This window comes from Abrus precatorius, unplaced genomic scaffold (assembly GCF_003935025.1).
Source record: "Abrus precatorius isolate BTA unplaced genomic scaffold, Abrus_2018 Scaffold3, whole genome shotgun sequence".
NCBI lineage: Eukaryota > Viridiplantae > Streptophyta > Magnoliopsida > Fabales > Fabaceae > Abrus > Abrus precatorius.
In genome coordinates, this window is record NW_020874373.1 from 3,225,979 (window position 1) to 3,241,415 (window position 15,437).

At 34.2% G+C, this 15,437-nt stretch overlaps 2 protein-coding genes across 3 annotated transcripts; one reads left to right on the plus strand and one right to left on the minus strand.

The window, feature by feature from the left end:
• The first annotated feature begins 629 nt into the window (after window positions 1-629).
• On the plus strand, window positions 630-6,662 carry LOC113861046 (digalactosyldiacylglycerol synthase 1, chloroplastic). Of its 2 annotated transcripts, none has more exons than XM_027493647.1 (7): window positions 630-1,541; window positions 2,258-2,290; window positions 2,744-2,831; window positions 3,408-3,892; window positions 3,977-4,243; window positions 4,624-4,973; window positions 5,323-6,662. In XM_027493647.1, exons 1-7 carry the CDS (start codon window positions 963-965, stop codon window positions 5,855-5,857), a joined length of 2,337 nt encoding a protein of 778 aa, XP_027349448.1. In that variant the 5' UTR covers window positions 630-962; the 3' UTR covers window positions 5,858-6,662. The 2 variants fall into 2 exon arrangements, with proteins under 2 accessions (XP_027349448.1, XP_027349447.1); XM_027493646.1 differs by having other exon boundaries at window positions 792-1,541; window positions 2,195-2,290; window positions 5,323-6,475.
• A 1,058-nt stretch (window positions 6,663-7,720) lies between these two features.
• On the minus strand, window positions 7,721-13,822 carry LOC113860951 (aluminum-activated malate transporter 8). The gene is made up of 7 exons (XM_027493532.1): window positions 13,534-13,822; window positions 13,276-13,416; window positions 12,848-13,120; window positions 12,647-12,756; window positions 12,375-12,518; window positions 11,701-12,189; window positions 7,721-7,945 (listed from the first exon to the last, which is right to left on the minus strand). The coding sequence occupies exons 1-7, from the start codon at window positions 13,820-13,822 to the stop codon at window positions 7,721-7,723; spliced, it is 1,671 nt and encodes a 556-aa protein (XP_027349333.1).
• Window positions 13,823-15,437: the final 1,615 nt, after the last annotated feature.

Genomic DNA, 15,437 nt, shown 5'->3' on the forward strand with positions numbered 1-15,437 from the left:
GCGCAAACGAAAAAAATAAGGAACAGAATGGGACAAAAGATAGTGGGTTCACATTCGTAATAGCCCACAAAGCGATGATGCCTTAGCAGCAAAACCACACAGGTGTGTGATGTAAAGTCATGGTAACAGGTGTGGATTGGAGTAGCTTCCGAACGAGTCAAATTAAATACATCTTCCGAACAAGCATTGGCAGAAAATTGTCTTGCTTGATCCCCCAAATTTCTTGATTGGATGCTATGCAAAGTTGAAAACCCAGTAATTATCGTTTGCTAACAATAGACTCCTGGGATGAGACCCGTGGATGGTTGTTTTTGCTCCTTACCGTTGCTGTTGGTGTCAATTGCTTGTCATGCACAGTTACATTATTGTTTTGCCTTAGATGACGAATTTGAACTTATTATTATATTATCAGAGTCATTATTAGTTGACGAATCCAGTTAACCAGTGATTTGTAAAACATTTAAATCATTACATTTTATTAAATATTTCTAATTACTTTAAAACTCTTGAGTATTAAGTATTGTTTTAAATTAATAAATTATCTATGGTCCAAATAAAAGAAAGAAAAAGGCAGCGAGAAATTAGGAACGGAATTGTTGATAAGCAAGCATATCTTCTTTAGGCGACTGGAATATTCTATCTATCTCTTGAGAGTCCAAAATTACGACGAACCGACGTGGTGGAATAGGAAGTTGACACCCCAGCACAGCACGTGATCCTCCCACGTAATCTCGTAAACGTAGTGGACGTCCTACGTGGCACAACACGGGTGCAAGAAAGCTTCGAGAGGATTTCGGAAATGTCAAAAAATCCCAACCGTTAAAAGTCATAGTCGCTCCCTCCTTCATTCCCTCTTCCCTCCGCTTGAGGCTTTGCATTCTGCAAAGACGTAACAAACCAACAACACGTGCTTTCGAACGCGAGCGAGCGACCAAGCGAGCCTTAGCCGCTGAGGTTGGGCCATGGCGACGCATCCTCAACCTTCAACCTCTTCGAACGCGTTTTCGTTTCTCTCAAAGGGTTGGCGTGAGGTTCGAGACTCGGCGGATGCGGATCTTCGCTTGATGCGTGACAGAGCCAATTCCTTCAAGAACCTAGCCACGTCGTTTGACCGCGAGCTCGAAAACTTCTTCAATTCCACTCCTCCGCCGTTCCCCGTCCCGGCCATGCGGTCTCCGCCGCCGGCCGAGATCGAATTCGTGAAGAAGCTGCAGCCGAAGCTGTCGGAGATTCGGCGGGCGTACTCGTCACCGGATTTCAGCAAGAAGGTTCTGGAGAAGTGGCGGCCACGGTCGCGAATTCGAATCGACCTTTCGGCTATAAAGAACGCGATCGTGTCGGAAGATAATGGGATTGTGGATTTCGAGAGGGGAAAGAGGGGCAAAGGGTTGAGCTTCTGGGAGGAGTGGAAAGGAGAGGGTGAAGCTAGGGATTGGGAACCAATTCGAGCTTTGAAGACCAGACTCAAACAGTTTGAGAAGCGCAGTTCCTCTTTTGATTTCAAGAACAGTGAATTCCTCGAGAAACTCAAGTCCAGCTTGGTTTGCACTTTCTCTTCTCCCTTTAACAACTTGCTTGGTGTCTAGTGAATTTTAGGGTTGAATGATTGTGTTTTGCTATTCTGTTCTGTTCTTTTTATTTGAGTGTCGTTTTTCAAGAAGAATTCGGGTAGGGACTCTCTTTGTTTTTCATGTGCCCAAAGTCATTCATTCATTCGAGAAAGATTTTTTTTTCTATTTGGAATGATCTCTCTAATTGGATTATTGAGGTTACTGTCAGAACTTAGAAGGAAGATTACTCCCTGTTATTAACCCCCTTCCACCCTTTTTTTGTGACGGCGGTTGAAAGAACACTGGTAGACCTTGGGTATAACTTTTAGTAGAATAAACTTGCATGTTGTATTTGGTTGCTGTGGGTGCTGGATGTTTTAAATTTTAATAAATTTAATAATTCACTGGAATATCATCAAATTGACGTAATCCTTGCACGAGCCATTTGTTGGGGATAATTCATCAGTGCAACAGAAGTGAAACCAAGCTTTGTTGGTTGGGATGGTGTGGATAATGTGGTTTATTCATTTATTTTCAGGGAATAAAATGTTAAGCTTATACATGTGATTTACCATTACTAAATGTTCGGCAGTTTGTGTTTTTAACTGGTTTTGCAGTTGATATGTGTTTTTTGTGCAGTTCAGCATAAATTTGACAAGTGCCTTTGGTGTGAGAATTTTCATGTTCATTTTTTGACTTTCTTGCAGAAATCAATGTGCAAGGAGCCTCAAGAGTCAAAGGTTTGTATGTAATATGTTGTTTAGCTTCTTTTGGTCATATGAATTTTCCTGTTCACATATTGTGCACCTTTGGTTAAAGAAACAATAAAAGCTAGTATGTGACTGGAAGGCTTTAACTTTCCATGGATCACTATGCATGCCTATGATACCTTATTGAAAGCAGTCAATACACCAATCCATGGATCTTTAGGGATAGCTTCTTTTTACTTGCCCTTTTCATGTGAATAACGTTATGTTTCAATTTAGACATCAGAGCAATTAGTTAAGAGAACAATGGATACAGATGCTAAAGAAATAGGGGATAAGTGAGTTGCTTAAAGCATGTTATGGATGCTAAGGATGTGTTCAACATGTGTCATTAACTTTCCTGAGCACTGATTCTTGTTGGTTCTGAACTTGTGGTCCTGATTTGAATTGAGAACTAGGGTTAACATTTTCATGCATCTTTTGCAGGATGTGCCACCATTGGATGTACCTGAACTTCTGGCCTACTTTGTAAAACAGTCTGGGCCATTTTTGGATCAACTTGGAGTCAAAAGAGGTACATAGTCAATTAGTTATATTTCAGTGGTTAGGTTGAGAAAAGTTATTTAGATGATAAATAGTTTATGAATATACCATTGGTTTGGAAATGCACTTGACACATCTTGCTCATAAGCTTTCCCGTTAATCCAATATTGTTTTCTTCTATTCCAAGCAACTTGTAGAAAAATCAAATTAATGTGTCACAATTTTCAAGCTAGTGAAAATTTCTACTGATTATCAAATGCTTATAGTTATTTAATTTTATTTTTCAAACAACCTTTATATTTTCACACCCACTTTCTCTTACATCCATTTTCCACTCCTTCCTTTCTATTTTTCACTCTTTTTTTGCTATCACATCATCCATTTCATATTTTATTTTCTCTCTCTTCCCCCACTCATTTTACACCCCAATTTTGGGTGTCAAACAATCATTTCCCCTTTTCAAGTTTGGTGCAAGATCAATGCTCGTGAGTAGGCATGGTTATATCTTTAATTTCTTTGCTATAGCTTTCTATTTAGCCAGCTTGTTTATTTTCACTTTATCTGCCATTCAATTTTGATGATATGTTCAAATGTGATTGCATTACAGACATATGTGACAAGATAGTAGAAAGCTTGTATAGCAAACGCAAAAACCATCTTTTACTGCATTCCCTCTCTGGGGAAGAATCTTCTGCCCTTGGGAATGGAAACATAAATGATGAGTTGGATTTGCGAATAGCAAGTGTCCTTCAGAGCACAGGGCACCGGTACGATGGTGGATTCTGGACAGACCATGCAAAGCATGACCCATCCGACAATGAAAGACATGTTGCAATAGTTACAACTGCCAGTCTTCCTTGGATGACAGGAACAGCTGTAAATCCACTATTTCGAGCTGCATATTTATCGCAATCTGCAAAGCGAAAAGTCACTCTACTGGTTCCATGGCTTTGTAAATCAGATCAAGAGCTAGTTTATCCCAGCAATCTCACTTTTACTACGCCGGAAGAGCAAGAAGTTTATATCCGGAGCTGGCTCGAGGAAAGGGTTGGTTTTAAGGCAGACTTCAAAATTTCTTTTTATCCTGGGAAGGTAACTTTTTTATTAATTAAGTAATGTCCCGTCATGTTTCATATCAGTGCTGTCAATTCTTACATTTTGCACTTCTTATTGTAGTTTTCAAAAGATAGACGGAGTATAATACCTGCTGGAGATACTTCTCAATTTATACCATCCAGGGATGCTGACATTGCTGTCCTGGAAGAACCGGAACATTTGAATTGGTATCATCATGGTAAGCGTTGGACAGACAAATTCAACCATGTTGTTGGTATTGTCCACACAAATTACTTAGAATACATCAAGAGGGAGAGAAATGGGGCACTCCAGGCATTCTTTGTGAAACACATAAACAACTGGGTTACAAGAGCATACTGCCACAAGGTATGAGATTTTATCATCCTAGTATGTAAGCTTGGATTAAGGTAGCGTTTGACCTAACTGACTTGAGCTTCTCTTCTCTTTAAAAGTAGAAGCTCCTTCAATTAGTTCCTATAAAAGCTTCTCTTTTATTTTTTTCTGAGATTTTGTTAATTTAGAAAAAAACTACGTTTATTTTCAAGAGTATTTTTAGAATTGTGTTTGGTCCATCTATTCCTTTTAAGGATAAGAAAAACCCCCAAAAAAACTAGGCTAAATGCTACTTGGGAAATAACTAGAAATGATTGTAGTGTTTTTCTTGGTAAATTTGTGATGGAGTTCTATTATTAGAAAATAATTAAACGAGATCAAATGGACTAAAATTAGTTATGATTTATATTCAGGTTCTTCGTCTCTCAGCTGCTACTCAGGATTTACCCAAGTCTGTAATTTGCAATGTTCATGGTGTGAATCCCAAGTTCTTAAAAATTGGAGAAAAGATTGCTGCAGAGAGGGAGCAAGGGCAGCAAGCCTTTACAAAAGGGGCATATTTCTTGGGAAAGATGGTATGGGCAAAGGGATATAAGGAGTTGATAGATGTGTTAGCAAAGCATAAGACAGACCTTAATGGCTTCAAGTTGGATGTATTTGGAAATGGAGAGGATGCTAATGAAGTTCAGAGTGCAGCTAGAAGATTGGAATTGAATCTCAACTTTCAGAAAGGAAGAGATCATGCAGATGATTCTCTTCACGGGTATGTACCATTTGAAAACTGAGCTTCAAAATTTAAATTTAGATATATTCACTGGAATGGTCCTCACATTGTTGTGAAACATACCTAAATGAAATGGGGAAAGTAATTTTTAAGTTTCATCCATTGCAATGTGAAACTGAGTTATCGTTTACTGCCCCCTATCTTGATGAAGTGAATTGATTATGTGGTAAGAAAATGAAATATCCAAAACTGTTCCATTTATACATGCATAAATGCACTTTCACTTGCACATGATTCTTTCTCATGTTTTACATACCTAGACATTAATATGGAACTTGTTTTTATTAAATTTGGTTTTTATTTTGACACTTGTTCTACTTTATTGAAGGTACAAAGTCTTTATAAATCCTAGCATTAGTGATGTCCTATGCACAGCTACAGCTGAGGCACTTGCCATGGGCAAATTTGTAGTTTGTGCTGATCATCCATCAAATGAGTTCTTCAGGTCATTTCCCAACTGTTTGACTTACAAGACATCAGAAGACTTTGTGGCAAAAGTAAAAGAAGCATTAGAAAAAGAGCCTTATCCTTTAACACCTGAGCAAAGATATCAGCTTTCTTGGGAGGCTGCTACTCAAAGATTTATGGAATATTCCGAGCTTGACAGAATCCTGAACAAGGAAAAGGATGGTGAAAAATTGAGCACAGATAATGGAAAGCTCATTGCTAAGTCAGCTTCAATGCCTAATCTGGCAGAACTAGTAGATGGAGGCTTAGCATTTGCTCACTATTGTCTCACAGGGAACGAATTCCTTAGATTATGTACAGGAGCAATACCTGGGACTCGTGACTATGACAAGCAGCACTGTAAAGACCTTCATCTCTTGCCCCCACAGATTGAAAATCCTATCTATGGCTGGTGAATAGATTGAACAGTTGGAATATGTGATAAAGGGATATTTGTGACGCCAGATTATGACAAGCAGCACTGTAAAAATCATCAGCTTATGCCCGTAGGTAGAAAAAAACTTCGATGGCTGGTGAACAGATTTAGTGGTTTGAACTTGTAGCTCCAGCTGTGTTTTTATTGTATTAGGTGCCTGCTAAGTTTGCAATCCTTAGATTTTGTAGTTGTTTCTGTTTTTGTAAGTAGTGATGGTAGTTTAATATTTTACCAAAACACACGTAGAAAGCTGATGTAAAGTTGTGATGGCAAAAAATAGAACGTTCTCCCACACAACCTGCGGGAATAAGCTGTAATGAATTTTGCATCGTTTAACATGGAATAACTGTTACCGTTATTACAACCCCAAGAGCACAAGCCAAAATGGTTGAGTAGTTTTTTCCTCGACACTTTAGCCAGAAGTGTCTTGGTCACGTGCTTTGAGAGAAACGACCATCCAAGGTGTAGGATGTAATAGCTTGTTTTTGTGGACACAATAACCACTTTCCGCAAGGAATAAATCAGTGCATTGTTACTGATTTATGTGAGGATGAAATTTGAGTTTCTGGAAGGAATAAGGATGAAATCTTTTAGTTTTCTACCCAATATATACCCAACTCGTTAATTTAGGGGAACTTGGCATATAACATCACACAACTTAATTAGGAATGAGGCAACAAAGATATTGCTTATCATAGTGTAGACTAATTCATGGGTGACACTGGGATAGCTTTTTGGCTAATTGCATTGAATTTAAGGTTCTAGTAAGTAATTTATATTCCACTGTAAATTTTCGACGAGGTTGGTAGCTTATCGTGAGTTTATTATATTTATTTATCTCTTTTTATCATTTTTTTTACACAATTTAATTTTATTTTCTGCAAAATCAAGCATGATAATATATTTATCTTGGGATAGGGACATGGCAAAAAGAATCTATATCCATCAGTAATCCAGCTTGTCCTGCCCAATTTTGATGGGAAAATCTCTATTTGATTGGATTACTCCAAAAATCATTAAATTTGTAGTTATAATTAAATTATGAACAATGATATTCTCACATTCTTTTATAGGTATGAAATGAAAGATAAAATAGATATAATAAGTAGTATAATAAGAAAAGAAAAAAAAAGTCAATAGAAATAATCGTAACTAAAAGAAATGTGAAAAATTAATATTGATGTAGGCGAATTTAAAAGTAGATTTGGAGAAACAAAAAAGGAGGAGGAGACAACAAAACCTTCCCCTCCTTTACCCAATCGTCAATTTGTCATCTCTTTGCTCTCTTTTTATTTCAAACTATTGTCATCACCAGGTAGGAATTTATAATGCAATCATATTATTATTTATTTAAACACTTATTTAATAATTATCTTTTAAAACAATGACTTATATTTTAAATTTAACAATAACATTTATTAAAATAAACTAAAAAGAGCTTATAATAATTTAAACTATTTTTTATCCTAAAAAAAACCCCAAGTGGGAAGTCTAGTATCGCTATTTCAGCTTAATATGGCTGGGTGAACCACGCACTCCTTACCATCACCTTTTCCATTATCTTTATTTAACCAGCAATCTTTTTCTTTTAGCTGATCCACTTTTGACTAGCAATATATTATAATATTCAGTCTCAACGTCAAGTTGACATCTTTTATTATAAACCTGAGCAAATCTTGATCAATGTATGTGACAAAAAATGACTTGGTTTTTGCTGATGCAGAAGGAGTACAAGGTATATGCCAATGTTGTCATATTACTTTCACGCCCAGCTTTACATAGCGTGCGGTGCACTTGTTGTCATTAGCTAATTAATAACCGTTCCATTTCATGGTGCATGTTGTCATAGCATGTGATTCCCATTGACCAAGTCTACTACTAACACTTGGGTTTCAAGATAACCTTCACCCTGTGCTAAGGTACTGGAATCTTCCAGTTTCTGATCATAGGGGAATGTCTGATTTAGCCCATACTTACCTCTGCTATTCTGTATCATATTCAGTATCTTGTGCGGTTGTGCCGAAATGCATGATGCACTGCTTTTACTATCAGCAAACAAAGATGGGATCTAAAAGTTGATAGGAAATAAAAAATGGGAATTGTTAATGCCATGAATTTATACCAGATTCATGCATCGTACACTTCTGTTTCTTGTTACAGAAGTTGCATGGTATGTGCTGAATCACCTAACATTTGTTCAGTTTAGTATACAATAAATTTAAGAAAATCGACCCAAATGATTTATAATAGACTCATGCTATTTGTTCCCTATCTCTTAACTTTCTTTTCCTTCAAATCTTCTTAGACAGAGGATTCTTGTCTTTCACTAAGTATATATATACCCATGAGGTGTATAATAGACCATTTTCCACACTGATAAAAGGGTTATAAACAAATATATAATTCTTCCCCAAATTAATATTGCTGTGTTATGAGTATAGTTACATGGAAAATTTTCGAAAGCGCTTCTCGCAACAAATCCTTAAATTCAAGCAAAGGCTAACGTCGAGCATCTTTTATGACGATTCTTCTTATAAATTCATGCATCTAATAATCTATTTTCATATAATTATGTTAGTCCACGTTATATTTTAAGATCCAAGTGATTCCGTAGCAGTGTTGTGCAGCTTTCTAGATATGGTTTGAACTCATGGATTATTATAACACCCACACACTGCTTGTCTGAGTTATTGGAAAACAGAACACAGAAGTAACTAGCACAAATTTTTTGTAGACTTTTGTCTTATTATGCACTTTCCAAGTAGTAAAATATAAGAATTCAATGCACGTTTAGCTCTGTTTATTACCTTTTACTAATTAGGATTATATAATATGCTTCTTTATTCTAATTATAATTCTTTTTATTGGGATTGATAAATCGCAATTGTGATTACCATGTTTCAAAACCCTCTCTCTCTTTGGATTAATATTAAATCCTCGTCCTGAAGTCTCACTGTTGCTTTATTGTTAATTTAGTCCTGCTCCTATTTCATTCTTAAAGTCACTTGCTTGGGAAAATATTACGGTGTTATATTTAAGCGGCAAAGTTTAGTGGTGTAGGTTCACATAGGTTCAAAAATGGGATTAAAAGTTCTGAAAATCGAGAATTTCATATTCAAGCTTTGTTAATTATTTATTAATTTGGTAAGAAACATCTCTATTTTGAACCATCTCGAGACTACGAAATTGAAATAGAAAAATACAGACTAATCTCATATATTAACATGTACTGTTTCGTAGTTGTTTCATCACTAGTCTCTACTATATAATGGCTGCTTTTCTTTTTTTCACTCTTTTTTTTTTGGGCATCCCAAGCTTTAATTTTGCATGCTTGGGCTGCATATTCCTTTCATGTCATTGGAACGAAAACAGGCAGCTTTCCGTGGCCTATATACAAGGAAACGCTATATTTGCTTAAGGAATCCTGTGAAAAGAAAACCATGGGTGCCTAGACTTAATCTAACATTAATTAAATTCCAGGTTTTGAAAAAATAATTACACCTGAAATTTTGATCAAACTTAAAAACAATCTTTTTAAATTGAATTAATTAAATACAAGACAAAACAGTACACGTATATTGACCTTGTACTAACCTTTAATGTTAAATTCAATTATATAAATTATTGAGATAGATTTTTAACTCTGATTGAAAAACAGTACATTCGTGTTTGAAGTACTTGGTCATTTTTCGTTTGAGGAAAATTTATGACTATGAAATAATGGACATGGACCCACAACAACGAGGACATACACCAGTACATTCGTGCTTTTGTCAATTATTTGATCACCGTAACATCCTAGTCCATCCATGTTAAATTTAGGTTAGGTCAAAGTCCTTTTACAAAATAAATATTTTTAAATTAAAGAAAAGTTATTATACATACATATATGTAATCGATGTAATTGCACATTGAATCTTGTTATAATTGATATAATTGCTTCTTTTCAATAACCTCCAATGGGGATGATGCCTACTAAATATACTTTAACAAATAAGTTTTTTTTTTTCCAATTACTTTAACATAGTAGAAGAAAGGATCCTACTTAGGTGAAATGATCCTGAGTAAGTGAGTCATAATCATGTTAATAGGATATGATAGTCGTTATCACTTAACAAATTCTGCCTAAGGTGATCCAGCGCTAAAATTCTAAATAATAGTGTGGAAGTTGTGATTATTTAGGGTTTGAGCTCGAGGTGAGTTTAACCTTACCAGACTTCAATCTCGACTTTATTAGTAGACTTTTTTTGGACTCACCGTGCATGCACACACGTATTTGAAATGTTTAAAAGGTTTATAATTTATTATTATTATTATTATATTAAATATTAATAAGTATTTGAATTTGTAAAATATAATATACATAATCACCAAAATAATATTATAATTTAATAATTGAATCAGTAAAATAAATAATTATAAAAAAATCAATGGCGCATTTGTTTTTTATTCAACACTGCAAAAAAAATATTTATTAAATGTTGAATTAGCTTTCGTTAGTATATTTTTTCATTGAATTGTTAGTATAGACATTTTAAGTTTATATTAACAACATGATATGTTATACAAATAAATGATTTTATTAGTATAGAATATTAGTATATGTTATTAATAAACAAATATTAGTACAATACATTATTTGCTAGTATAGACCCATAAATTTGTTACCAATAATTTAATTTTTGTTAGATAAAGTCTATATTAACAAAAATTATTTTAACACTTAATAAATTTTTTTAATGTTAGTAAATAATAATTTATAATATTTGAACTCTATATTTAACCGGTTCATGGTTTATCCATTTCATTCAGTTCGTTTAATCTACTTTTTTCTTTTTCATTAAACAGTCAATGAAAGAGAGTAATTCTACATCGTTTTCGAATCTTGAGTCCTCCATTTTGAGATAAAATATAATTATTCAAATTAATTGAAGCGAATATGTCATTTGGTGATACCCAATTTAGCCAAACATTATTCTTCTAAAATGGCGCAAATGAAAGAATTAAATCGACGAGTATTAATTAATAAATTATAATATATTATGTTTATTTTTATATTAATAATAATAATAATAATAATAATAATAAAAAATAATGAATCAAAATATAAATAAATCTCAACAAAAAATTACTTCACGGGAACTACTATTCAACCATGTATATCATATGCATATCAATTAAAATTCAATGTAAAATAATTTGAACAATTATTCCGTACTCCAATTTATGTTTTTTTGTTGCTAAACTACTCCATACCGTTTTTAGTGGACCACTTTAATTTTCCTTTTTTATTTTGATAAAGTGTACTTTGGCTTTCCAATTAAATTAATCTTTGTCGTGAAATACCTAATGTCCTATGTTTACTGGCCATCCAGCAATTTGCTTTTAGAGTTCCACGTTCCGGGCATCAACGTAGAAACCCATAATGGCCATGTCAATTCTGTTTCAACTTCACTTTAACAATTTGTGGCTAACTATGAATATCATCAAAAGGCAGAAACAATATGTATACAAGTATTCTGAGGGACAAGGTAGCAAAGCACCAAATGTGGCTGAGAACATAGCTTATTTACCATTTGCTTTTCTGCAGCTAATTAAGCATATAAAATGACAGCTAGCCTAAGCTGTCACAGTAAAACACACAGAAGAAAAAGTAAAGAAGAAATAAAATCAAGGTAAGAATATGAAAATGCTTCTCACCTTAATTAAACATTCCTCATTAAAAAGAGTAAAATTAGGTTGTGGACTTTTAACTCAACCAAGGAATAAACAGGTTAAGTCATGAAAAATCACTAGTCTCTATATTAAGTGACAACTATTTACAATTGTTCGGGGATTTTGAGGGTGTTTTTTTCCCTTTTCTGGCGAGTTTGTATTTATCTCTTGGATCGTAATTTCAACATGATTGACGGTGTTATCAATGTCCACAACAGGTTTTATGATACCCCGATGAAGTAGGGGTGGCTTCTCTGGTGACACATTGGGTTCTAAAATACTCTTGAAATCAGCTAAATGAGAAAGCTCGGAAACTGATTCATAAATTTTCTCCACGGTCTTGGTGATTTCTTCTAGTATTGCTGCAACTGTGGCAACTGGGACTATGCCCAAGAGTTCTACATCTTCCAACGTAACTATTTCTAGTGCAATTTTGAGGTCTTCAACTGCAGTTTTTGATTTTTCTACGTGGCTGTTAGCAAATGATGGGCATGTCATTGTTTTGATTGATGAAGATATTGCCTTCAACGCCTTGTTAGATTCTGAACACATCTTCGCGCATGGCTCCTGAACTTTACACTTGAATTCCGAAGATGCCTACAGTATTCAAAATGCATATAATCATCAGCTTCTAGCTGTTGAAGCTAATATTGTTTTGATAGTCGACGTTGAAATGAAAGGATATTATATATTTCCTGTATTAAACTTATAATGTTAGCTTAAACTAATTTCCTTTTGAAAAAATATTTGTTTTTTACGTAGAAAGAATAGTGATGTATTACTTGGATTTCCGGGTTGAGATATTTGTTAAGAGTCTCAATCTTGTAAGCACATTCTCGAGCAAGTGTTCCAATCTTCAAGTACTGTTTCCAAGGATGACGAAGACGAAAACCACCGTGTCCTGGTTCCCACCTTGCTAAATTTGCCTGTAAATGATATGGAGATATATATATGTATATATATATATATGTGTGTGTGTGTGTGTGTGTGTCAATATATAGCCATCAAATGAAAATGTTGAATGACATCTCAAGAAGCCAAAAAAAAAGCTCACCAAGGACTCCTCGCTTGCTTTGGAATTGAGAACATTTTTATATCCTTCGAGAACTGACTTCTCGGGTTTTTGTTTATCCTCTGAGCAATGAAAATATTCTGCTTCAAATCCTGATGTTGATAAAGAGTTTTAGATATTGACACATATAACTCAAAAAGAAATATGAACTAATGATGGCTCAAATGGTCAGCTTAACTCTACCTTCCAGGTAATTTGCTAGCTTTTCTATGTTGGAAGCTACCAACTTGTGAAGATCTTCACCTGCCCATACTGGACAAATGAAAATAGAGATGACCATGCAAGCTGTTGCACCTATTAAAATTGTTGCAAGTCTCTGATGGGCAAGCTCGAAGAGTTGCTCCACTCTGTACCCCGAGACGGTAATCAAACAGAATGTCAAAATAAAAACCACCACCCCATAGTCATATCTTGCTTTGATCTTTGGAAAAAATCTGAAAAATGTTGACCCTGCAGCTGCAAGAAAGCATAACACACACAATTTAGCTGTGGACATATATGAGACACACACATTGTCTGGGAAGAAATGTTGGCCTCAAATTCATGTGGAGAAATGTAAGCTTCATTTTACTTTCAAATTGTATAGTATTAGTATTATAGTGTAAGTATACCTAGAATGAAGACAAGGATCCCAAGGACAATAGGTTCTGCCCTTTCTCCAAAAGCAGTAGCCAAGTGTTGACCTCCAACCCCTAAAGCACCAGCCAATAATGTAGCACATCCTCTATTTAAACCTTTGCTCAGGGTTGCACCTGGCAGGAACAAAGCATACATTATATACATGTTCATGTGTTACTCTTTAACAAGTCAAACTTTGGTCTTTGGTTATGTAATAAGGAGAAATATATATCTACGATGTCTGAACTTACCTACTGTGAATTCAAATACTACCACCACTGTCAAAACAGCCCACATTCCCGCAACTCCGAATCCATCATAAAGAGGCCTCGAGTAGTAAAACAAGGACACCAATGTGAGAGCAATTGCCACTTTTAATGAGTGAATTACTCTTCTGGGGTCATCTTGTCCAATCTTCTTTATGGTCCTTGTGAAGTTGATAACCATGGCCTTGGAGTTCCTAGGCAAAGCCTTGAGGCTGTTTCCCCATTGAGCAAAAAACCCAGCCTTGTTTGCTTGCATTATTGACTCAATATCCATGAGGATATAGAGTGGAGAACAATCTTGCCAAAAATGTAATGTGTGAGAACGAACAAAATGACAATTATGAAGGGGTGCAAGCTATAGGCTGTGAGAAGGTTGAGGAAAAAAATGCTTTTCAAGATTGATATTTATAGGGACAGAGTACAGCTGTGTCGTGCAGCTGAGATTTTTTATTTTTAATGTCAGATACATGAGTCGTTGTCTTTATGGTTGAAAGAGCCGGGAGAAAGTACTTTATCACAACACAGATAAATTGTTATGATTTAATACAAAACGCCCATGACTCTAAAAAGTATATACTCATAGGAATTCATCTCTCACTGACCAAAATAACATGTACCAAAATATACATAGACAGGAAAAGTTAGGATACATGCTTCCAGCTATGAATAGTTTAGTTCCCAAAGTAGGTTAAACAAAGTTAATTTACAAGTACTCTCCCATAAGAAAGATAAAATATGGTAGTCATTCAGTAAGACAAGTAAATGATACGTATACTTTAGTCAGAGTCAGCCCTGAATCGCTGTATCCCACCTCCTTTTTTTTTCGGTAAATTATATTTTACCTTTATTAAAATGTTTGTCTAAAATATTTCAGTTCTACTTTTGAGTTTTACATTTTATTTTCCACTTTAATTCTCTTATTGATAGGTGGGGTGTTATACTGTAAGACTTACGATTATTGGGTTTACATCAACGTGCCACTTAACTGAATTAATCCATTTACGAAAGAAAATTTAGGGCTTGTTATTAGATTTTGAATCCGTTCAAAGTATACTTAGGATCCATTTATTTTAAAATTTGGTAGAAATAATTTTAATGAAATTCATTTTTAATCACTAAATATAATTAAAATATGTGTCAAATTAATTTCAGTCACACATTTTAAAATATTAGACGTGAATAAGATGTAAAGAATTGATTCTTTATATAAAATAAATACTTTTAATCTAACAAATGATATCATTAATGGAACGTGTCTATTACCGATCGGTCCTCTTTAATTAAATATCTTTATACATTCTTTTTTTTTTTCTCAAAATACCCATTTTATTCATTTTTACTTAAATATTTATTGGTTATCTAAATCTTAATTAATTACACAAATTTTGCCTTAATATTTTTCTGTTTCGCATGTTTTTCTCTTTACAATTGGAAAACATAAGCTAAGGGAAAAAAAAATGAAATAAAACAAATTACCTCACGTAAATAGGAATGCAAGGCGTGCACCCAAGTAAAATCATTTGATAAAGCAGTCAGCTGTAAAAAAATTGAAATAATCTTTTTTGACATTATAATTAGAACATTTTCTGTTCATTCTCATTATAAACTTGTATGAGTGTGAATATAATTTTATGATTATTCTTTTTTACAAAAAGAAATACCAGTAACAAGTTCTTCAAATTATTTAGATAAACCCACGTTAAATTTTTTAAAAAATAAAATGTTATTTAAAAAGTGCATCATTAGCTTTCGACAAATTTGATGAAATGAGGTTAAAGTTGATTTAGCTATTTTGGGGACAAAAATCTTTAGTTCAAATGTTAAAGTAATACTCTGGTTAATTCTCTTAATATATTTCTTGGCTTACAGAAAAAGGTAAATATTAAAGT